This window comes from Oncorhynchus tshawytscha, unplaced genomic scaffold, assembly GCF_018296145.1.
Source record: "Oncorhynchus tshawytscha isolate Ot180627B unplaced genomic scaffold, Otsh_v2.0 Un_contig_1394_pilon_pilon, whole genome shotgun sequence".
Lineage (NCBI taxonomy): Eukaryota > Metazoa > Chordata > Actinopteri > Salmoniformes > Salmonidae > Oncorhynchus > Oncorhynchus tshawytscha.
This window is the reverse complement of record NW_024609625.1, coordinates 194,681-216,621: the sequence shown is the minus strand read 5'-3', so window position 1 is coordinate 216,621 and position 21,941 is coordinate 194,681. Positions and strand designations below refer to the sequence as shown.

Below are 21,941 nucleotides of genomic sequence, written 5' to 3'. Positions count from 1 at the left end.
TTTCAACTTCAAATTAAATATACACTGACTGTACAAATCATTATGGGGCAGACACAGGGCAGATCATTACGAACACCTGCTCCTTCCACGACAACGACTGACCAGGTGAACCCAGGTGTAATCTATGATCCCTTATTGATGCCACCTGTTAAATAGACTTCAATCAGTGTAGATGAAGTGGAGGAGACAGGTTAAAGAAGGATTTTTAAGCCTTGAGGCATGTGTGCCATTCAGAGGGTGAATGGGCAGACAATAGATTGTAGTGCCTTTGAATTGTATGGTAGTAGGTGCCATGTACTGCAACGCTGCTGGGTTTTTCACGCTCAACAGTTTCCTGTGTGTATCAAGAATGGTCCACCACCCAAAGGACGTCCAGCCAACTTGATACAACTGTGGGAAGCATTGGAGTCAACATGGGCCAGCATCCCTGTGGAACGTTTGACACCTTGTAGAGTCCATACCCTGATGAACTGAGGCCCTTCTGAGGGAGAAAGGCGGTACAACTCAATATGAGGAAGGTGTTCCTAATGTTTTGTCCACTCAGTGTATAGGGCATAAAGACTTCGAGGCACATATTCTAATATTAATGCATAACATTTTTAACAGAGACCTGGTGTTACTGACAGTAAGATAGATACCTCTGCCTTGCGAAAGTATTCGGCCCCCTTGAACTTTGCAACCTTTTGCCACATTTCAGGCTTCAAACATAAAGATATAAAACTGTATTTTTTTGTGAAGAATCAACAACAAGTGGGACACAATCATGAAGTGGAACGACATTTATTGGATATTTCAAACTTTAACAAATCAAAAACTGAAAAATTGGGCGTGCAAAATTATTCAGCCCCTTTACTTACGGTGCAGCAAACTCTCTCCAGAAGTTCAGTGAGGATCTCTGAATGATCCAATGTTGACCTAAATGACTAATGATGATAAATACAATCCACCTGTGTGTAATCAAGTCTCCGTATAAATGCACCTGCACTGTGATAGTCTCAGAGGTCCGTTAAAAGCACAGAGAGCATCATGAAGAACAAGGAACTCACCAGGCAGGTCCGAGATACTGTTGTGAAGAAGTTTAAAGCCGGATTTGGATACAAAAAGATTTCCCAAGCATTAAACATCCCAAGGAGCACGGTGCAAGCGATAATATTGAAATGGAAGGAGTATCAGACCACTGCAAATCTACCAAGACCTGGCCGTCCCTCTAAACTTTCAGCTCATACAAGGAGAAGACTGATCAGAGATGCAGCCAAGAGGCCCATGATCACTCTGGATGAACTGCAGAGATCTACAGCTGAGGTGGGAGACTCTGTCCATAGGACACCAATCAGTCGTATATTGCACAAATCTGGCCTTTATGGAAGAGTGGCAAGAAGAAAGCCATTTCTTAAAGATATCCATAAAAAGTGTTGTTTAAAGTTTGCCACAAGCCACCTGGGAGACACACCAAACATGTGGAAGAAGGTGCTCTGGTCAGATGAAACCAAAATTGAACTTTTTGGCAACAATGCAAAACGTTATGTTTGGCTTAAAAACAACACAGCTCATCACCCTGAACACACCATCCCCACTGTCAAACATGGTGGTGGCAGCATCATGGTTTGGGCCTGCTTTTCTTCAGCAGGGACAGGGAAGATGGTTAAAATTGATGGGAAGATGGATGGAGCCAAATACAGGAAAACCTGATGGAGTCTGCAAAAGACCTGAGACTGGGACGGAGATTTGTCTTCCAACAAGACAATGATCCAAAACATAAAGCAAAATCTACAATGGAATGGTTCAAAAATAAACATATCCAGGTGTTAGAATGGCCAAGTCAAAGTCCAGACCTGAATCCAATCGAGAATCTGTGGAAAGAACTGAAAACTGCTGTTCACAAATGCTCTCCATCCAACCACACTGAGCTCGACCTGTTCTGCAAGGAGGAATGGGAAAAAATTTCAGTCTCTCGATGTGCAAAACTGATAGACATACCAAGCGACTTACAGCTGTAATCGCAGCAAAAGGTGGCGCTACAAAGTATTAACTTAAGGGGGCTGAATAATTTTGCACGCCCAATTTTTCAATTTTTGATTTGTTAAAAAAGTTTGAAATATCCAATAAATGTCGTTCCACTTCATGATTGTGTCCAACTTGTTGTTGATTCTTCACAAAAAAACGGTTTTATATCTTTATGTTTGAAGCCTGAAATGTGGCAAAAGGTCGCAAAGTTCAAGGGGGCCGAATACTTTCGCAAGGCACTGTATCAGTTTAACAGAGACCTGGTGTTACTGACAGTAAGATAGATATCAGTTTAACAGAGACCTGGTGTTACTGACAGTAGGATAGATATCAGTTTAACAGAGACCTGGTGTTACTGACAGTAGGATAGATATCAGTTTAACAGAGACCTGGTGTTACTGACAGTAGGATAGATATCAGTTTAACAGAGACGTCTTACTGACAGTCAGATACAGCTGAAGACAGAAGTTTAAATACACTAAGTTGACTGTGCCTTTAAACAGCCTGGAAAATTCCAGAAAATGTAATGGCTTTAGAAGCTTCTGCTAGGCTAATTGACATCATTTGAGTCAATTAGAGGTGTACCTGTGGGTGTATTTCAAGGCCTACCTTCAAACTCAGTGCCTCTTTGCTTGACATTATGGGAAAATCAAAAGAAATCAGCCAAGACCTCAGAACAAAAAGTAAACCTCCACAAGTCTGGTTCATTTTTGGGAGCAATTTTCAAACACCTGAAGGTACCACGTTCATCTGTACAAACAACAGTACGCAAGTATAAACACCATGGGACCACGCAGCCGTCATACCTCTCAGGAAGGATTCGCGTTTTGTCTACTAGAGATGAATGTACTTTGGTGCGAAAAGTGCAAATCAATCCCAGAACAGCAGCAAAGGACCTTGTGAAGATGCTGGAGGAAACAGGTACAATAGTATCTATATCCACAGTAAAACAAGTCCTATATCGACATAACCTGAAAGGCCGCTCAGCAAGGAAGAAGCCACTGCTCCAAAACCGACATAAAAAAGCCAGACTACGGTTTGCAACTGCACATGGGGACAAAGATCATACTTTTTGGAGAAATGTCCTCTGGTCTGATGAAACAAAATAGAACTGTTTGGCCTTGACCATCGTTATGTTTGGAGGAAAAAGGGGGAGGCTTGCAAGCCGAAGAACACCATCCCAACTGTGAAGCATGGGGGTGGCAGTATCATGTTGTGGGGGTGTTTTGCTGCAGGAGTGACTGGTGCACTTCACAAAATAGATGGCTTCATGAGGAAGGAAAATGTGGATATATTGAAGCAACATCTCAAGACATCAGTCAGGAAGTTATAGCTTAGTCGCAAATGGGTCTTCCTAATGGACAATGACCCCAAGCATACTTCCAAAGTTGTGGAAAACGGCTTAAGGACAACAAAGTCAAGGTATTGGAGTGGCCATCACAAAGCCCTGACCTCAATTCTATAGAACATTTGTGGGCAGAACTGAAAAAGCGTGTGCGAGCAAGGAGGCCTACAAACCTGACTCAGTTACACCAGCTCTGTCAGGAGGAATGGGCCAAAATTCACCCAACTTATTGTTGAAAGCTTGCGGAAGGCTACCCGAAACATTTGACCCAAGTTAAATCAAAATCAAATCTATTTATATAGCCCTTCGTACATCAGCTGATATCTCAAAGTGCTGTACAGAAACCTAGCCTAAAACCCCAAACAGCAAGCAATGCAGGTGTAGAAGCAATTTAAAGGCAATGCTACCGAATACTAATTGAGTGTATGTAAACTTCTCACCCACTGGGAATGTGATTAAAGGAATAAAAGCTGAAATAAATAATTCTCTCTAGTATTATTCTGACATTTCACATTCTTAAAATAAAGTGATGATCCTAACTGACCTAAGACAGGGATTTTTTACTAGGATTACATGTCAGGAATTGTGAAAAATGGAGTTTAAATGTATTTGGCTAAGGTGTATGTAAACTTCTGACTTCAACTGTATATGCCTCACCATCTAACGTCCTATCACAATAGTTGGAATGATCCGGCCTCTGCCGTGGCTCGATGCTCATTGCTGGTACAGAACTCACCTGAGAAGAAGGCTACTGAGATGCCGGCTGTGTGCAGGACACAACAGCCAAAAGGACAGAGCTCTGATCCAGAGAGTGGTGGTTCAGGCTGTGTGCAGGACACAACAGCCAAAGGGACAGAGCTCTGATCCAAAGAGCATGGCCCAGCAGAGGAGGGCCACGGTGGTCCAGGCTGTGTCCAGGCAGTTGATTGACTAGGACAGGGAGAGGTAGCTGGAGGGACACCCACAGCCATGGAGGGATCCCGACCCAATCCCCGGGCAGAAGACAGGACAGGGAGAGGTAGCTGGAGGGACACCCACAGCCATGGAGGGATCCCGACCCAATCCCCGGGCAGAAGACAGGACAGGGAGAGGTAGCTGGAGGGACACCCACAGCCATGGAGGGATCCTGACCCAATCCCCGGGCAGAAGACAGGACAGGGAGAGGTAGCTGGAGGGACACCCACAGCCATGGAGGGATCCCGACCCAATCCCCAGGCAGAAGACAGCTGGTACAGGCGCTCAAAGCAATTTGAAGTCCGGACGCGTGGGAAGTAGGCAGGTGCACCGAGAACCATTCTTCTTCTTTCTGGTTCCGACACGCTTCCATTTACACTCACCTGGAGTCCAGCAATCAGCAACCATTTACCCTCACCTGGAGTCCAGCAATCAGCAACCATTTACCCTCACCTGGAGTCCAACAATCAGCAACCATTTACACTCACCTGGAGTCCAACAATCAGCAACCATTTACACTCACCTGGAGTCCAGCAATCAGCAGCCATTTACCCTCACCTGGAGTCCAACAATCAGCAACCATTTACCCTCACCTGGAGTCCAACAATCAGCAACCATTTACACTCACCTGGAGTCCAACAATCAGCAACCATTTACACTCACCTGGAGTCCAACAATCAGCAGCCATTTACACTCACCTGGAGTCCAACAATCAGCAGCCATTTACACTCACCTGGAGTCCAACAAGGAGCAGCTATTTACACTCACCTGGAGTCCAACAATCAGCAACCATTTACCCTCACCTGGAGTCCAACAATCAGCAACCATTTACACTCACCTGGAGTCCAACAAGGAGCAGCTATTTACACTCACCTGGAGTCCAACAAGGAGCAGCTATTTACACTCACCTGGAGTCCAGCAATCAGCAACCATTTACCCTCACCTGGAGTCCAGCAAGGAGCAGCCATTTACACTCACCTGGAGTCCAACAATCAGCAGCCATTTACTCACCTGGAGTCCAGCAATCAGCAACCATTTACACTCACCTGGAGTCCAGCAAGGAGCAGCCATTTACACTCACCTGGAGTCCAACAATCAGCAACCATTTACTCACCTGGAGTCCAGCAATCAGCAACCATTTACACTCACCTGGAGTCCAACAATCAGCAACCATTTACTCACCTGGAGTCCAGCAATCAGCAACCATTTACTCACCTGGAGTCCAGCAAGGAGCATCCATTTCCTGGTTCTAGCTCGTAGAGGGGTGCAGTGGCGGTAATTGATCGCAGCCCAGGAAGGTCCCTTTATGATCCTCTTGGACGTTTCAGAGAATCAGGACGCGCAGATTGTTTTGATATTTCAAACTCAGGACTACAGTAAAACACATTGGTCATATAGCTAGCTAGCTTACTGTTGCTAGTTAATTTGTCCTGTGATATAAACATGGGGTTATTTTACCTGAAATGCACAAGGCCATTTTGTCCCCTGGAGTTTGGTAGAATATCGATCCATTTTGAGTCACAACATTGTGTTCTCTACTCCGACAATGAATCCATAGATTATGGGAGAACTAGTTACATCTCCTCATTCATTCTTTCTGCTGTGGATTTTATACAGCGGTTGGCAACAAACTTTAAAAGGTTCATTACCACCACCAACTGGACTGGAGTGTGGACCTCAGTTCAATCACCCACAGGGTGGCAGGGTAGCCTAGTGGTTAAAGCATTAGACTAGTAACCGAAAGGTTGCAAGTTCAAATCCCCGAGCTGACAAGGTACAAATCTGTCGTTCTGCCCCTGAACAGGCAGTTAACCCACTGTTCCTAGGCCGTCATTGAAAATAATAGTGTGTTCTTAACTGACTTGCCTGGTTAAATAAAGGTAAAATAAAAAAAAATAAAAAAGGGTATATATGCTGCTAAATACCAAATGGGGAGATGGGAGACTTACAGCTCATCAAGGATCAAAAATACAAACCTTTTATTTTAGCGCCTGGCTACAGACGGGCGTTGATGCACGCGAGCCGTCTGGATGAATAACGTGTGTAATTTGGAACGCCAGCGGTGTGGTCAACATAGCCAGGGAGGTAATTCAGTAAATATATCGTGGCCAGTACAGTACAGCCTGCACACTTGAATTATCCAATAACATACCTTTAAAATCAGTCAACCTAGCCCCTGCATCACATACGGCTGGTCCCAGATGTGTCTGTGTTGTCTTGTCAGGCTATCGGCCGTAGGAGTTGATAAGCACAAACAGATCTGGGACCAGGCTAGCGCATCATACTTCTCCCTCTTCATAGAAACCCCCGTGGGTGAACATTTAAAGAGGAGATGAGACAAATCTTTATTTATTCAATTCAATGTATTTATTGATCACACTCAGTGTTCCCATGACAGCTCTACCAGACCGACTCCACCTGTCGACACACTGGAGTTTATAAAGCAGACGGAAGAAGACAGAATGTTCCTAAAGGTTGTGGCCCGGCGCACACACAAGTCCATCCCAAAATAAAATTAAATGGAAAATCAAATTGAAAACTCGAGTCATGTTTAAACACCTGTCCCCCCACCTTTAGGAACTAGATAGAAGGGGGGAAGGAGGCAGAGACACACCTGTTAAAATACCAACCCTGGGGGTCCCGGTCAGTCAGTCTGCCCCCCTCCCAGGGTATGTTACAGTCAGGGGTAGTCAAGAGTTCCTCTTTATTCACAGCCCCCCCCAAATACAATCCAAGTGAGATTTTACAGTTGTTTCCTGGATTTCTGTTTTCCAAAATTTATAAAATCCTTAGAGATGTTCGTTCCAGTTAAGTTGTGTTTGCCACTACTGGTCAGATGACATCACAACGCAAGGGTCAGGGGTGAACGGGGAAGGACGTGCCACGTCACAACGCAGGGGTCAGGGGTGAACGGGGAAGGGGACGTGCCACGTCACAACGCAGGGGTCAGGGGTGAACGGGAAGGGGGTCACGTGCCACGTCACAACGCAGGGGTCAGGGGTGAACGGGGAAGGACGTGCCACGTCACAACGCAGGGGTCAGGGGTGAACGGGGAAGGACGTGCCACGGCACAACGCAGGGGTCAGGGTGAACGGGGAAGGATGTGCCACGTTGGCCCTGACACGGCAGTACTGAGTGGGGAGGGTAGCAGAGTTGTTGTGGGGGGGGGGGGTAGCAGAGTTGTTGAGGGGGGAGGGTAGCAGAGTTGTTGAGGGGGAGGGTAGCAGAGTTGTTGAGGGGGGGCGGGTAGCAGAGTTGTTGAGGGGGGAGGGTAGCAGAGTTGTTGAGGGGGGAGGGTAGCAGAGTTGTTGAGGGGGAGGGTAGCAGAGTTGTTGAGGGGGGGGGGTAGCAGAGTTGTTGAGGGGGGAGGGTAGCAGAGTTGTTGAGGGGGAGGGTTGAGCAGAGTTGTTGAGGGGGAGGGTAGCAGAGTTGTTGAGGGGGGAGGGTAGCAGAGTTGTTGAGGGGGGAGGGTAGCAGAGTTGTTGAGGGGGGGGTAGCAGAGTTGTTGAGGGGGGAGGGTAGCAGAGTTGTTGAGGGGGGAGGGTAGCAGAGTTGTTGAGGGGGGAGGGTAGCAGAGTTGTTGAGGGGGGAGGGTAGCAGAGTTGTTGAGGGGGAGGGTAGCAGAGTTGTTGAGGGGGGGAGGGTAGCAGAGTTGTTGGGCACAGGGACCAACCCGTTACATTCTCCCACAACCATGTCCCAACACATCTCATTTCAGATCGTTGTTTGGCACCCTAGTCTCTATAAGTTCAGGGAAATAGGGTACACTATATAGGGAATAGGGTACACTACATAGGGAAGAGGGTACACTACATAGGGAAGAGGATACACTATATAGGGAAGAGGATGCACTATATAGGGAAGAGGATACACTATATAGGGAATAGGGTGCCATTTTGAACCAGGGATCCAATAACCTTTCCTCTACAAGTGATTGATCCAAAGCCATCCTCTCTCCTTACTCCCCCCCGGTGTGTGTGTGTGTGTGTTTCAGCGGATGGTGTATCTGACGTAGGGAACCTCCACATCTTCCTCAGTCAGGTCGTTGCAGCACAGCTCAAACACCAGGGCTTTAACATGCTTCCCCAGCTTCTTCTTAGAAACCTTGGTCACAATCTCTGTCATCCTGCAGAGCAGAGGGGAGGGGGAGAGGAGAGGGGGAGGGAGAGGGAGGGAGGAGGGGGAGGAGAGGGAGGGGGGAGGAGAGGAGGAGGGAGGAGGGGGGGGGGAGGGAGGAGAGGAGAGAGGGGAGACAACATTTAGTTCAGTAAGACCCCAGTCATCTCTGGCAGTTTGAGAAACTTCAGATTCCTCAAGTTAGGAATTCCTGTCATTCCAATTATTGATTGGCAACAAAATATTGAATTGTGTCACATTTCAGACCTTCAGCTTAATTGGGGCAGTAACCCCTTCGGGCACAGTCCTTGTCTGAAATAACTTGCGTATGTTATGACTGTCGGACCCGAGCAGAGATCAATGAAGATGTAGTATTTTGTGGTATTTTATTAGGATCCTCATTAGCTGTTGTAAAAGCAGCAGCTACTCTTCCTGGGTTCCACAAAACATGAGACATAATACAGAACATTAATAAGTGGGTGGGGTTATATCCTTCCTGTTTGGCCCTGTCTGGGGGTGTCCTCGGATGGGGCCACAGTGTCTCCTGACCCCTCCTGTCTCAGCCTCCAGTATTTATGCTTCAGTAGTTAATGTGTCGGGGGGCTAGGGTCAGTTTGTTATATTTGGAGTACTTCTCCTGTCCTATTCGGTGTCCTGTGTGAATTTAAGTGTGCGTTCTCTAATTCTCTCTTTCTTTCTCGCTCTCGGAGGACCTGAGCCCTAGGACCATGCCTCAGGATTACCTGACATGATGACTCCTTGCTGTCCCCAGTCCACCTGGCCGTGCTGCTGCTCCAGTTTCAACTGTTCTGCCTTATTATTATTCGACCATGCTGGTCATTTATGAACATTTGAACATCTTGGCTATGTTCTGTTATAATCTCCACCCGGCACAGCCAGAAGAGGACTGGCCACCCCACATAGCCTGGTTCCTCTCTAGGTTTCTTCCTAGGTTCTGGCCTTTCTAGGGAGTTTTTCCTAGCCACCGTGCTTCTACACCTGCATTGCTTGCGGTTTGGGGTTTTAGGCTGGGTTTCTGTACAGCACTTTGAGCTACAGAACTACATACATTTACAAAAGGCCGCAAGGTGTCGCTTTAGGGGACAGGCCATGCGCCGCTCTAGGGGACAGGCCGGGCGCCGCTCTAGGGGGCAGGCCGGGCGCCGCTCTAGGGGACAGGCCGGGCGCCGCTCTAGGGGACAGGCCGGGCGCCGCTCTAGGGGACAGGCCGGGCGTCGCTCTAGGGGACAGGCCAGGCGCCGCTCTAGGGGACAGGCCAGGCGCCGCTCTAGGGGGCCAGGCCAGGCGCCGCTCTAGGGGACAGGCCAGGGGACAGGCTAGGTGTCGCTCTAGGGGACAGGCCAGGTGTCGCTCTAGGGGACAGGCCAGGCGTCGCTCTAGGGGAAGGCCGTGTGCCGCGAGGTGTCGCTCTAGGGGACAGGCCAGGTGTCGCTCTAGGGGGCAGGCCAGGTGTCGCTCTAGGGGGCAGGCCAGGTGTCGCTCTAGGGGGCAGGCCAGGTGCCGCTCTAGGGGGCAGGCCAGGCCGTGTGCCGCAAGGTGCCAGTTCCGGACGCCTTGACAGGGCGGGGCCAGTTCCGGACGCCTTGACAGGGCGGGGCCAGTTCCGGACGCCTTGACAGGGCGGGGCCAGTTCCGGACGCCTTGACAGGGCGGGGCCAGTTCCGGACGCCTTGACAGGGCGGGGCCAGTTCCGGACGCCTTGACAGGGCGGGGCCAGTTCCGGGACGCCTTGACAGGGCGGGGCCAGTTCCGGACGCCTTGACAGGGCGGGGCCAGTTCCGGACGCCTTGACAGGGCGGGGCCAGTTCCGGACGCCTTGACAGGGCGGGGCCAGTTCCGGACGCCTTGACAGGGCGGGGCCAGTTCCGGACGCCTTGACAGGGCGGGGCCAGTTCCGGACGCAGGGCTTGACAGGGCGGGGCCAGTTCCGGACGCCTTGACAGGGCGGGGCCAGTTCCGGACGCCTTGACAGGGCGGGGCCAGTTCCGGACGCCTTGACAGGGCGGGGCCAGTTCCGGACGCCTTGACAGGGCGGGGCCAGTTCCGGACGCCTTGACAGGGCGGGGCCAGTTCCGGACGCCTTGACAGGGCGGGGCCAGTTCCGGACGCCTTGACAGGACGGGGCCAGTTCCGGACGCCTTGACAGGACGGGGCCAGTTCCTTCCAGACGCCTTGACAGGACGGGGCCAGTTCCTGACGCCTTGACAGGACGGGGCCAGTTCCTGACGCCTTGACAGGACGGGGCCAGTTCCTGACGCCTTGACAGGACGGGGCCAGTTCCAGACGCCTTGACAGGACGGGGCCAGTTCCAGACGCCTTGACAGTACGGGGTCAGTTCCAGACGCCGTGACAGTACGGGGTCAGTCCTAGACGACGTGACAGTACGGGGTCAGTCCTAGACGACGTGACAGTACGGGGTCAGTCCTGAGACGTGACAGTACGGGGTCAGTTCTAGACGTGACAGTACGGGGTCAGTTCTAGACGTGACAGTACGGGGTCAGTTCTAGACGTGACAGTACGGGGTCAGTTCTAGACAGTACGTGACTAGACGTGACAGGGGTCAGTTCTAGACGTGACAGTACGGGGTCAGTTCTAGACGTGACAGTACGGGGTCAGTTCTAGACGTGACAGTACGGGGTCAGTTCTAGACGTGACAGTACGGGGTCAGTTCTAGACGTGACAGTACGGGGTCAGTTCTAGACGTGACAGTACGGGGTCAGTTCTAGACGTGACAGTACGGGGTCAGTTCTAGACGTGACAGTACGGGGTCAGTTCTAGACGTGACAGTACGGGGTCAGTTCTAGACGTGACAGTACGGGGTCAGTTCTAGACGTGACAGTACGGGGTCAGTTCTAGACGTGACAGTACGGGGTCAGTTCTAGACGTGACAGTACGGGGTCAGTTCTAGACGTGACAGTACGGGGCCAGTCAGTTCTAGACGTGACAGGACGGGGTCAGTTCTAGACGTGACAGGACGGGGTCAGTTCTAGACGTGACAGGACGGGGTCAGTTCTGGACGTGACAGGACGGGGTCAGTTCTGGACGTGACAGGACGGGGTCAGTTCTGGACGTGACAGGACAGGGTTAGCAGTGACTCACGGTAACAGCAGCCTCTCCTTGAGTTTAGCTGCAGGCATGAAGAAGGAGTAGAGCATGGAGACTCCCTGAGACAGCATGGTGATCTCCAACTGATGCTCATTCTACAGGGGAAGGAAAGTTATAGAGACCAATGTTTCTATAATGTTATAGAAACCAATAATGAACGTAAGCTTAGCACAGAGACTCAGCACGAGGGCAGGCATACCTTGAAGTAGTCCAGGAACTGTCGGAGAGTCATCTCCTCTCCATTGGCCTGCAGACCCTTCACCTCAAAACGATCCCACAGAGACCAGTCAATCTCATAGTACTATGGAGGGAGGGAGAGATGGAGATGGATGGGGAGAGAGGGGGAGGCAGAGAGAGAAAGAGATGGATGGTGAGAGAGGGGGAGGCAGAGAGAGAAAGAGATGGTGAGAGAAGGGGAGGCAGAGAGAGAAAGAGATGGTGAGAGAGGGGGCGGCAGAGAGAGAAAGAGATGGATGGTGAGAGAGGGGGAGGCAGAGAGAGAAAGAGATGGTGAGAGAAAGAGGGCGGCAGATGAAAGAGATGGTGAGAGAGGGGAGGCAGAGAGAGAAAGATGGTGAGAGAGGGGGCGGCAGAGAGAGAAAGAGATGGTGAGAGAGGGGGCGGCAGAGAGAGAAAGAGATGGTGAGAGAGGGGGCGGCAGAGAGAGAAAGAGATGGTGAGAGAGGGGCGGCAGAGAGAGAAAGAGATGGTGAGAGGGGGCGGCAGGGAGAAAGAGATGGTGAGAGGGGGCAGAGAGAGAAAGAGATGGTGAGAGAGGGGGAGGCAGAGAGAGAAAGAGATGGGGAGAGAAGGGGAGGCAGAGAGAGAAAGAGATGGGGAGAGAAGGGGAGGCAGAGAGAGAAAGAGATGGGGAGAGAAGGGGAGGCAGAGAGAAAAGAGATGGGGAGAGAGGGGAGGCAGAGAGAGAAAGAGATGGGGAGAGAAGGGGAGGCAGAGAGAGAAAGAGATGGGGAGAGAAGGGGAGGCAGAGAGAGAAAGAGATGGGGAGAGAAGGGGAGGCAGAGAGAAAGAGATGGGGAGAGAGGGGGAGGCAGAGAGAGAAAGAGATGGGGAGAGAAGGGGAGGCAGAGAGAGAAAGAGATGGGGAGAGAAGGGGAGGCAGAGAGAGAAAGAGATGGGGAGAGAAGGGGAGGCAGAGAGAGAAAGAGATGGGGAGAGAAGGGGAGGCAGAGAGAGAAAGAGATGGGGAGAGAAGGGGAGGCAGAGAGAGAAAGAGATGGGGAGAGAGAGAAAAGTGTGGGGACAGAAGAATCTGTTAGAGAGGTACAGACGAACACTAAATGAAAAGCCTGGGCCTAACACAAATACCTGACACCTAGTTGTGAAATGTCCCCTTGATACTGCTCAGTGTTCTGATCCTAGACCAGGGGATTCAGCCACGGGGCCATTTCTCTCTGAGTGTATGGTTGCTGGGCCGGAACATACTTTACAAAAATATAAACGCAACATGCTACAATTTCAAAAGGTTTAATGAGTTACAGTTCATAAGGAAATCAGTCAATTGAAATAAATGAATTCGGCCCTAATCTATGGATTTCACATGACTGGGCAGGGGTGCATCCACTGGGGAGCCAGGCACAGCCAATCAGAATGAGTTTATCCCCAGGGCTTTACTACAGACAGAAACACCCCCCACCACCCGATCCCGCAGGTGAAGAAGCTGGATGAGGAGGTCCTGGGCTGGCGTGGTTACACGTGGTCTGCAGTTGTGAGGCCGCTGGCAACAGCTCTGGTGGACATTCCTGCAGTCAGAATGCCAATTGCACACTCCCTCGGAACTTGAGACATCTGTGGCATTGTGTTGTGTGACAAAACTGAACATTTTAGATGGGCCTTTCATTGTCCCCAGCACAAGGTGCATCTGTGTAATGATCATGCCGGGACCAACATTTGACATGTTTTGTTTATATTTCAAATGAGAAAAATCACCCGCGGGCCATCTACTGGGGAGCCCTGTCCTAGACAGTCACACACATACCCTCTGAACAGACCCCCTCCCTCCCGAATCCAACCCTACCTTGTGGCTGGGAGCAGAGATGGGTTCTGAGAAGGTGAAGAACGGCAGCGCCAGGTTCATGAAGCCGTTCTTAAACGACTCCACCTTCTTGTGTCCCTGAACGATCTTGATGAGCTCCAGACAGACCAGACCTACGACCGCCGACGTGGTGGTCGCTATCGCAGGAATGATCTTCCCAGCTATCAGCTTACTCTGTGGACAGAGAGAGCCAGAGTCACAGAGAGCGCAAGACAGCGATACGAGCCAGAGAGAGCGCAAGACAGCGATACGAGCCAGAGAGAGCGCAAGACAGCGATACGAGCCAGAGAGAGCGCAAGACAGCGATACGAGCCAGAGAGAGCGCAAGACAGCGATACGAGCCAGAGAGAGCGCAAGACAGCGATACGAGCCAGAGAGAGCGCAAGACAGCGATACGAGCCAGAGAGAGCGCAAGACAGCGATACGAGCCAGAGAGAGCGCAAGACAGCGAACGAGCCAGAGAGAGCGCAAGACAGCGAACGAGCCAGAGAGAGCGCAAGACAGCGAACGAGCCAGAGAGAGCGCAAGACAGCGAACGAGCCAGAGAGAGCGCAAGACAGCGAACGAGCCAGAGAGAGCGCAAGACAGCGAACGAGCCAGAGAGAGCGCAAGACAGCGAACGAGCCAGAGAGAGCGCAAGACAGCGATACGAGCCAGAGAGAGCGCAAGACAGCGAACGAGCCAGAGAGAGCGCAAGACAGCGAACGAGCCAGAGAGAGCGCAAGACAGCGAACGAGCCAGAGAGAGCGCAAGACAGCGAACGAGCCAGAGAGAGCGCAAGACAGCGAACGAGCCAGAGAGAGCGCAAGACAGCGAACGAGCCAGAGAGAGCGCAAGACAGCGAACGAGCCAGAGAGAGCGCAAGACAGCGAACGAGCCAGAGAGAGCGCAAGACCGCGAACGAGCCAGAGAGAGCGCAAGACGAGCCAGAGAGAGCGCAAGACCAGAGTCCAGAGAGAGCGCAAGACAGCGAACGAGCCAGAGAGAGCGCAAGACAGCGAACGAGCCAGAGAGAGCGCAAGACAGCGAACGAGCCAGAGAGAGCGCAAGACAGCGAACGAGCCAGAGAGAGCGCAAGACAGCGAACGAGCCAGAGAGAGCGCAAGACAGCGAACGAGCCAGAGAGAGCGCAAGACAGCGAACGAGCCAGAGTCAGAGAGCAAGACAGCGAACGAGCCAGAGTCAGAGAGCAAGACAGCGAACGAGCCAGAGAGAGCGCAAGACAGCGAACGAGCCAGAGAGAGCAAGACAGCGAACGAGCCAGAGAGAGCGCAAGACAGCGAACGAGCCAGAGAGAGAGCGCAAGACAGCGAACGAGCCAGAGAGAGCGCAAGACAGCGAACGAGCCAGAGAGAGCGCAAGACAGCGAACGAGCCAGAGAGAGCGCAAGACAGCGAACGAGCCAGAGAGAGCGCAAGACAGCGAACGAGCCAGAGTCAGAGAGCAAGACAGCGAACGAGCCAGAGTCAGAGAGCAAGACAGCGAACGAGCCAGAGTCAGAGAGCAAGACAGCGAACGAGCCAGAGTCACAGAGCAAGACAGCGAACGAGCCAGAGAGAGCAAGACAGCGAACGAGTCAGGGTCACAGAGAGCAAGACAGCGAACGAGCCAGGGTCACAGAGAGCAAGACAGCGAACGAGCCAGGGTCACAGAGAGCAAGACAGCGAACGAGCCAGAGAGAGAGCAAGACCACGAACGAGCCAGAGTCACAGAGAGCAAGACAGCGAACGAGCCAGAGTCAGAGAGAGAGCAAGACAGCGAACGAGCCAGAGAGAGCAAGACAGCGAACGAGCCAGAGAGAGCAAGACAGCGAGCAAGACAGCGAACGAGCCAGAGAGAGAGCAAGACAGCGAACGAGCCAGAGAGAGAGCAAGACAGCGAACGAGCCAGAGAGAGAGCAAGACAGCGAACGAGCCAGAGAGAGAGCAAGACTGCGAACGAGCCAGAGAGAGAGCAAGACAGCGAACGAGCCAGAGAGAGCAAGACAGCGAACGAGCCAGAGAGAGCAAGACAGCGAACGAGCCAGAGAGAGCAAGACAGCGAACGAGCCAGAGTCAGAGAGCAAGACAGCGAACGAGCCAGAGTCAGAGAGAGAGCAAGACAGCGAACGAGCCAGAGTCAGAGAGAGCAAGACAGCGAACGAGCCAGAGTCAGAGAGAGAGCAAGACAGCGAACGAGCCAGAGAGAGCAAGACAGCGAACGAGCCAGAGAGAGCAAGACAGCGAACGAGCCAGAGAGAGCAAGACAGCGAACGAGCCAGAGAGAGAGCAAGACAGCGAACGAGCCAGAGAGAGAGCAAGACAGCGAACGAGCCAGAGAGAGAGCAAGACTGCGAACGAGCCAGAGAGAGAGCAAGACAGCGAACGAGCCAGAGAGAGCAAGACAGCGAACGAGCCAGAGAGAGCAAGACAGCAACGAGCCAGAGAGAGCAAGACAGCGAACGAGCCAGAGTCAGAGAGAGAGCAAGACAGCGAACGAGCCAGAGTCAGAGAGAGAGCAAGACAGCGAACGAGCCAGAGTCAGAGAGAGAGCAAGACAGCGAACGAGCCAGAGAGAGCAAGACAGCGAACGAGCCAGAGAGAGCAAGACAGCGAACGAGCCAGAGAGAGCAAGACAGCGAACGAGCCAGAGTCAGAGAGCAAGACAGCGAACGAGCCAGAGTCAGAGAGCAAGACAGCGAACGAGCCAGAGTCAGAGAGCAAGACAGCGAACGAGCCAGAGTCAGAGAGAGCAAGACAGCGAACGAGCCAGAGTCAGAGAGCAAGACAGCGAACGAGCCAGAGTCAGAGAGCAAGACAGCGAACGAGCCAGAGTCAGAGAGCAAGACAGCGAACGAGCCAGAGTCAGAGAGCAAGACAGCGAACGAGCCAGAGTCAGAGAGAGCAAGACAGCGAACGAGCCAGAGTCAGAGAGAGCAAGACAGCGAACGAGCCAGAGTCAGAGAGAGCAAGACAGCGAACGAGCCAGAGTCAGAGAGAGCAAGACAGCGAACGAGCCAGAGTCAGAGAGAGCAAGACAGCGAACGAGCCAGAGTCAGAGAGAGCAAGACAGCGAACGAGCCAGAGTCAGAGAGAGCAAGACAGCGAACGAGCCAGAGTCAGAGAGAGCAAGACAGCGAACGAGCCAGAGTCAGAGAGAGCAAGACAGCGAACGAGCCAGAGTCAGAGAGAGCAAGACAGCGAACGAGCCAGAGTCAGAGAGAGCAAGACAGCGAACGAGCCAGAGTCAGAGAGAGAGCCACCGGGACAGCATGAGCGACAGTGTGTGTACGTACATACCTTGTGTCTGTCTGCAGGGGGAATGTTGTAGTTTTCTGCTCTCAGGTTGGAAGCAGCCACAATGAAGTCCATGTGGAAGTTAGAGTCATCATCCTGGAACATACAGAACACACAGAGTCATCCTCCTGGAACATACAGAGTCATCATCCTGGAACATACAGAAAACACAGAGTCATCATCCTGGAACATACAGAACACACAGAGTCATCATCCTGGAACATACAGAACACACAGAGTCATCATTCTGGAACATAGAGAATACACAGAGTCATCCTCCTGGAACATAGAGAATACACAGAGTCATCCTCCTGGAACATAGAGAATACACAGAGTCATCCTCCTGGAACATACAGAACACACAGAGTCATCATCCTGGAACATAGAGAACACACAGAGTCATCATCCTGGAACATACAGAACACACAGAGTCATCATCCTGGAACATACAGAACACACAGAGTCATCATCCTGGAACGCACAGAGTCATCCTCCTGGAACATACAGAGTCATCATCCTGGAACACACAGAGTCATCATCCTGGAACACACAGAGTCATCATCCTGGAACATACAGAAAACACAGAGTCATCATCCTGGAACATACAGAGTCATCACCCTGTTGTCAGATTGTCCGTAAGTAAATTCAGAGCATTGTCAGATAGAGCAAAGAGGGGGTAGGGTAAAGAGAGGGGGGGAGAGGTAGAGTAAAGAGAGAGGGGGAGGGGGGTAGTAAAGAGAGAGAGAGGGGGGTAGAGTAAAGAGAGAGAGAGGGTGGGTAGAGTAAAGAGAGAGGGGGGTAGAGTAAAGAGAGAGGGGGGTAGAGTAAAGAGAGAGAGGGGGGTAGAGTAAAGAGAGAGAGGGGGGTAGAGTAAAGAGAGAGAGGGGGTAGAGTAAAGAGAGAGAGGGGGGTAGAGTAAAGAGAGAGAGGGGGGTAGAGTAAAGAGAGAGAGGGGGGTAGAGTAAAGAGAGAGAGGGGGTAGAGTAAAGAGAGAGAGGGGTAGAGTAAAGAGAGAGGGGGTAGAGTAAAGAGAGGGGGGGGGTAGAGTAAAGAGAGAGGGGGGTAGAGTAAAGAGAGAGAGGGGGTAGAGTAAAGAGAGAGGGGGTAGAGTAAAGAGAGAGGGGGGGTAGAGTAAAGAGAGAGGGGGTGGTAGAGTAAAGAGAGAGAGGGGTGGTAGAGTAAAGAGAGAGAGGGGTGGTAGAGTAAAGAGAGAGGGGGGTGGTAGAGTAAAGAGAGAGGGGGGGTAGAGTAAAGAGAGAGGGGTGGTAGAGTAAAGAGAGAGGGGGTAGAGGGAGAGGGGGGTAGAGTAAAGAGAGGGGGTAGAGTAAAGAGAGGGGGGTAGAGTAAAGAGAGAGGGGGGTAGAGTAAAGAGAGAGGGGGGTAGAGTAAAGAGAGAGAGGGGTAGAGTAAAGAGAGAGAAGAGTAAAGAGAGAGGGGGTAGAGTAAAGAGAGAGGGGGGGTAGAGTAAAGAGAGGGGGGTAGAGTAAAGAGAGAGGGGGGTAGAGTAAAGAGAGAGGGGGGTAGAGTAAAGAGAGAGAGGGGGGTAGAGTAAAGAGAGAGAGGGGGTAGAGTAAAGAGAGAGAGGGGGTAGAGTAAAGAGAGAGGGGGGGGTAGAGTAAAGAGAGAGGGGGGGTAGAGTAAAGAGAGAGAGGGGGTAGCGTAAAGAGAGAGAAAGGGGGTAGCGTAAAGAGAGAGAGGGGGTAGCGTAAAAGAGAGAGGGGGTAGAGTAAAGAGGGGGGGGTAGAGTAAAGAGAGAGAAAGAGGGGGGGTAGAGTAAAGAGAGAGGGGTGGTAGAGTAAAGAGAGAGAGGGGGGTAGAGTAAAGAGAGAGAGGGGGTAGAGAAAGAGGGGAGAGGGGGTAGAGTAAAGAGAGGGGGGTAGAGTAAAGAGAGAGAGGGTAGTAGAGTAAAGAGAGAGAGGGGGTAGAGTAAAGAGAGAGAGGGGGGGTAGAGTAAAGAGGGGGGGTAGAGTAAAGAGGAGGGAGGGGTAGAGTAAAGAGAGAGGGAGGGGTAGAGTAAAGAGAGAGGGAGGGGTAGAGTAAAGAGAGAGGGAGGGGTAGAGTAAAGAGAGAGGGAGGGGAGTAAAGAGAGAGGGGGTAGAAAAGAGGGGGGGTGGGGAAAAGAGGGGGGTAGAGCAAAAGAGAGAGGGGGGTAGAGTAAAGAGGGGGGTAGAGTAAAGAGGGTGTAGTGTAAGAGGGGGTAGAGTAAAGAGGGGGTAGAGTAAAGAGGGGGTAGAGTAAAGAGGGAGGGAGAGAAAGAGGGGGGGTAGAGTAAAGAGAGGGGGGGTAGAGTAAAGGGAGAGGGGGTAGAGTAAAGAGAGAGGGGGTAGAGTAAAGAGAGAGGGGGTAGAGTAAAGAGAGAGGGGGGGGTAGAGTAAAGAGAGAGGGGGTAGAGTAAAGAGAGAGGGGGTAGAGTAAAGAGAGAGGGGGGTAGAGTAAAGAGAGAGAGAGAGGGGGTAGAGTAAAGAGAGAGGGGGGTAGAGTAAAGAGAGAGGGGGGGTAGAGTAAAGAGAGAGGGGGTAGAGTAAAGAGAGAGAGGGGGGTAGAGTAAAGAGAGAGAGGGGGTAGAGTAAAGAAAGAGGGGGGTAGAGTAAAGTAAAGAGAAAGAGGGGGGGGGTAGAGTAAAGAGAGAGGGGGGGTAGAGTAAAGAGAGGGGGGTGGTAGAGTAAAGAGAGGGGGGGTGGTAGAGTAAAGAGAGAGAGGGGGTGGTAGAGTAAAGAGAGAGGGGGTGGTAGAGTAAAGAGAGAGGGGGTAGAGTAAAGAGAGAGAGGGGGTAGAGTAAAGAAAGAGGGGGGTAGAGTAAAGAGAGAGGGGGTAGAGTAAAGAGAGAGGGGGGGTAGAGTAAAGAGAGAGGAGGGTAGAGTAAAGAGAGAGGGGGTAGAGTAAAGAGAGAGGGGGTAGAGTAAAGAGAGAGGGGGGGAGTAAAGAGAGAGGGGGGTAGAGTAAAGAGAGAGGGGGGGGTAGAGTAAAGAGAGAGAGGGGGTAGAGTAAAGAGAGAGAGGGGGTAGAGTAAAGAAAGAGAGGGGTAGAGGAGGGGGGGGTAGAGTAAAGAGAGAGGGGGTGGTAGAGTAAAGAGAGAGAGGGGGTAGAGTAGAGAGAGAGGGGGTGGTAGAGTAAAGAGAGAGGGGGTAGAGTAAAGAGAGAGAGGGGGTAGAGTAAAGAAAGAGGGGGTAGAGTAAAGAAAGAGGGGGGTAGAGTAAAGAGAGAGGGGGGTAGAGTAAAGAGAGGGGTAGGGGGTAGAGTAAAGAGAGAGGGGGTAGAGTAAAGAGAGAGGGGGTAGAGTAAAGAGAGGGGGGTAGAGTAAAGAGAGAGAGAGGGGTAGAGTAAAGAGAGAGGGGGGTAGAGTAAAGAGAGAGGGGGTAGAGTAAAGAGAGGGGGTAGAGTAAAGAGAGAGGGGGTGGTAGAGTAAAGAGAGAGGGGGTAGAGTAAAGAGAGGGGGTAGAGTAAAGAGAGAGGGGGGTAGAGTAAAGAAAGGGGGTAGGGGGAAAGAGGAGGGGTAAAAGAAAGAGGGGGTAGAGTAAAGAGAGAGGGGGTAGAGTAAAGAGAGAGGGGGGGTAGAGTAAAGAGAGAGGAGGGTAGAGTAAAGAGAGAGGAGGGAGAGAGGGGGGTAGAGTAAAGAGAGAGGGGGTAGAGTAAAGAGAGGGGGGGTAGAGTAAAGAGAGAGAGGGGGGTAGAGTAAAGAGAGAGAGGGGGTAAAGAAAGAGGGGGTAGAGTAAAGAAAGGGGGGTAGAGTAAAGAGAGAGGGGGTAGAGTAGAGTAAAGAGAGAGGGGGTGGTAGAGTAAAGAGAGAGGGGGGTAGAGTAAAGAGAGAGAGGGGGGTGGTAGAGTAAAGAGAGAGGGGGGTAGAGTAAAGAGAGTGGGGGAGTAAAGAGAGAGAGGGGGGTAGAGTAAAGAAAGAGGGGGGTAGAGGGGAGTAAAGAAAGAGGGGGTAGAGTAAAGAGGGGGTAGAGGGGGGGGGTAGAGTAAAGAGAGAGGGGGGTAGAGTAAAGAGAGAGGGGGTAGAGTAAAGAGAGGGGGGTAGAGTAAAGAGAGAGGGGGGGTAGAGAAAAGAGAGAGAGGGGGTAGAGTAAAGAGAGAGGGGGGTAGAGTAAAGAGAGGGGGTAGAGAAAGAGGGGGTAGAGTAAAGAGAGAGGGGGGGTAGAGTAAAGAGAGAGGGGGTAGAGTAAAGAGAGAGGGGGGTAGAGTAAAGAGAGAGGGGGTAGAGTAAAGAGAGAGGGGGTAGAGTAAAGAGAGAGGGGGGTAGAGTAAAGAGAGAGAGGGGGTGGTAGAGTAAAGAGAGAGGGGGGTAGAGTAAAGAGAGGGGGGGTAGAGTAAAGAGAGAGGGGGGGTAGAGTAAAGAGAGAGAGGGGGGTAGAGTAAAGAGAGAGGGGGTAGAGTAAAGAGAGAGGGGGGGGTAGAAAGTAAAGAGAGAGGAGGGGGGTAGAGTAAAGAGAGAGGGGGGTAGAGTAAAGAGAGAGAGGGGGTAGAGTAAAGAGAGAGGGGGGTAGAGTAAAGAGAGAGAGGGGGGTAGAGGAGAGAGAGGGGGGTAGAGTAAAGAGAGAGGGGGGTAGAGTAAAGAGAGAGGGGGGTAGAGTAAAGAGAGGGGGGGTAGAGTAAAGAGAGAGAGGGGGGGTAGCGAAAGAGAGAGGGGGTAGCGTAAAGAGAGAGAGGGGGGTAGCGTAAAGAGAGAGAGGGGGGTAGAGTAAAGAGAGGGGGGTAGAGTAAAGAGAGAGAGGGGGTGGTAGAGTAAAGAGAGAGAGGGGGTGGTAGAGTAAAGAGAGAGGGGGGTAGAGTAAAGAGAGGGGGGGGGGTAGAGTAAAGAGAGAGGGGTAGAGTAAAGAGAGAGGGGGTAGAGTAAAGAGAGAGAGGGGGGTAGAGTAAAGAGAGAGAGGGGGGTAGAGTAAAGAGAGAGAGGGGGGTAGAGTAAAGAGAGAGAGTAAAGAGAGGGGGGGTAGAGTAAAGAGAGAGGGGGGGGTAGAGTAAAGAGAGAGGGAGGGGTAGAGTAAAGAGAGAGGGAGGGGTAGAGTAAAGAGAGAGGGAGGGGTAGAGTAAAGAGAGAGGGAGGGGGTAGAGTAAAGAGAGGGAGGGG

General features: G+C 51.7%; 2 protein-coding genes across 6 annotated transcripts in view; both read right to left on the bottom strand.

The window, feature by feature from the left end:
• usp21 (ubiquitin specific peptidase 21) overlaps positions 1–4,904 on the bottom strand; it is a 46,762-nt gene extending 41,858 nt beyond the window's left edge. The window contains exon 1 of the mRNA XM_042316424.1: positions 4,086–4,904. The gene's annotated coding sequence lies outside the window, so the exon portion shown is untranslated. The remainder of the gene's footprint in view (positions 1–4,085) is intronic.
• A 3,379-nt stretch (positions 4,905–8,283) lies between these two features.
• The window catches only part of LOC112238663 (ubiquitin-like modifier-activating enzyme 1), a 77,980-nt gene continuing 64,322 nt past the window's right edge, over positions 8,284–21,941 (bottom strand). For all 5 annotated transcript variants that reach the window (XM_042316417.1, XM_042316416.1, XM_042316418.1 and 2 more), the window contains 5 exons: positions 16,880–16,972; positions 13,584–13,775; positions 11,745–11,846; positions 11,540–11,640; positions 8,284–8,429 (listed from right to left, as the gene is read on the bottom strand). In XM_042316417.1, the coding sequence (XP_042172351.1) occupies positions 8,294–8,429; positions 11,540–11,640; positions 11,745–11,846; positions 13,584–13,775; positions 16,880–16,972 (624 nt within the window). In that variant the 3' untranslated portion in view covers positions 8,284–8,293. The remainder of the gene's footprint in view (positions 8,430–11,539; positions 11,641–11,744; positions 11,847–13,583; positions 13,776–16,879; positions 16,973–21,941) is intronic.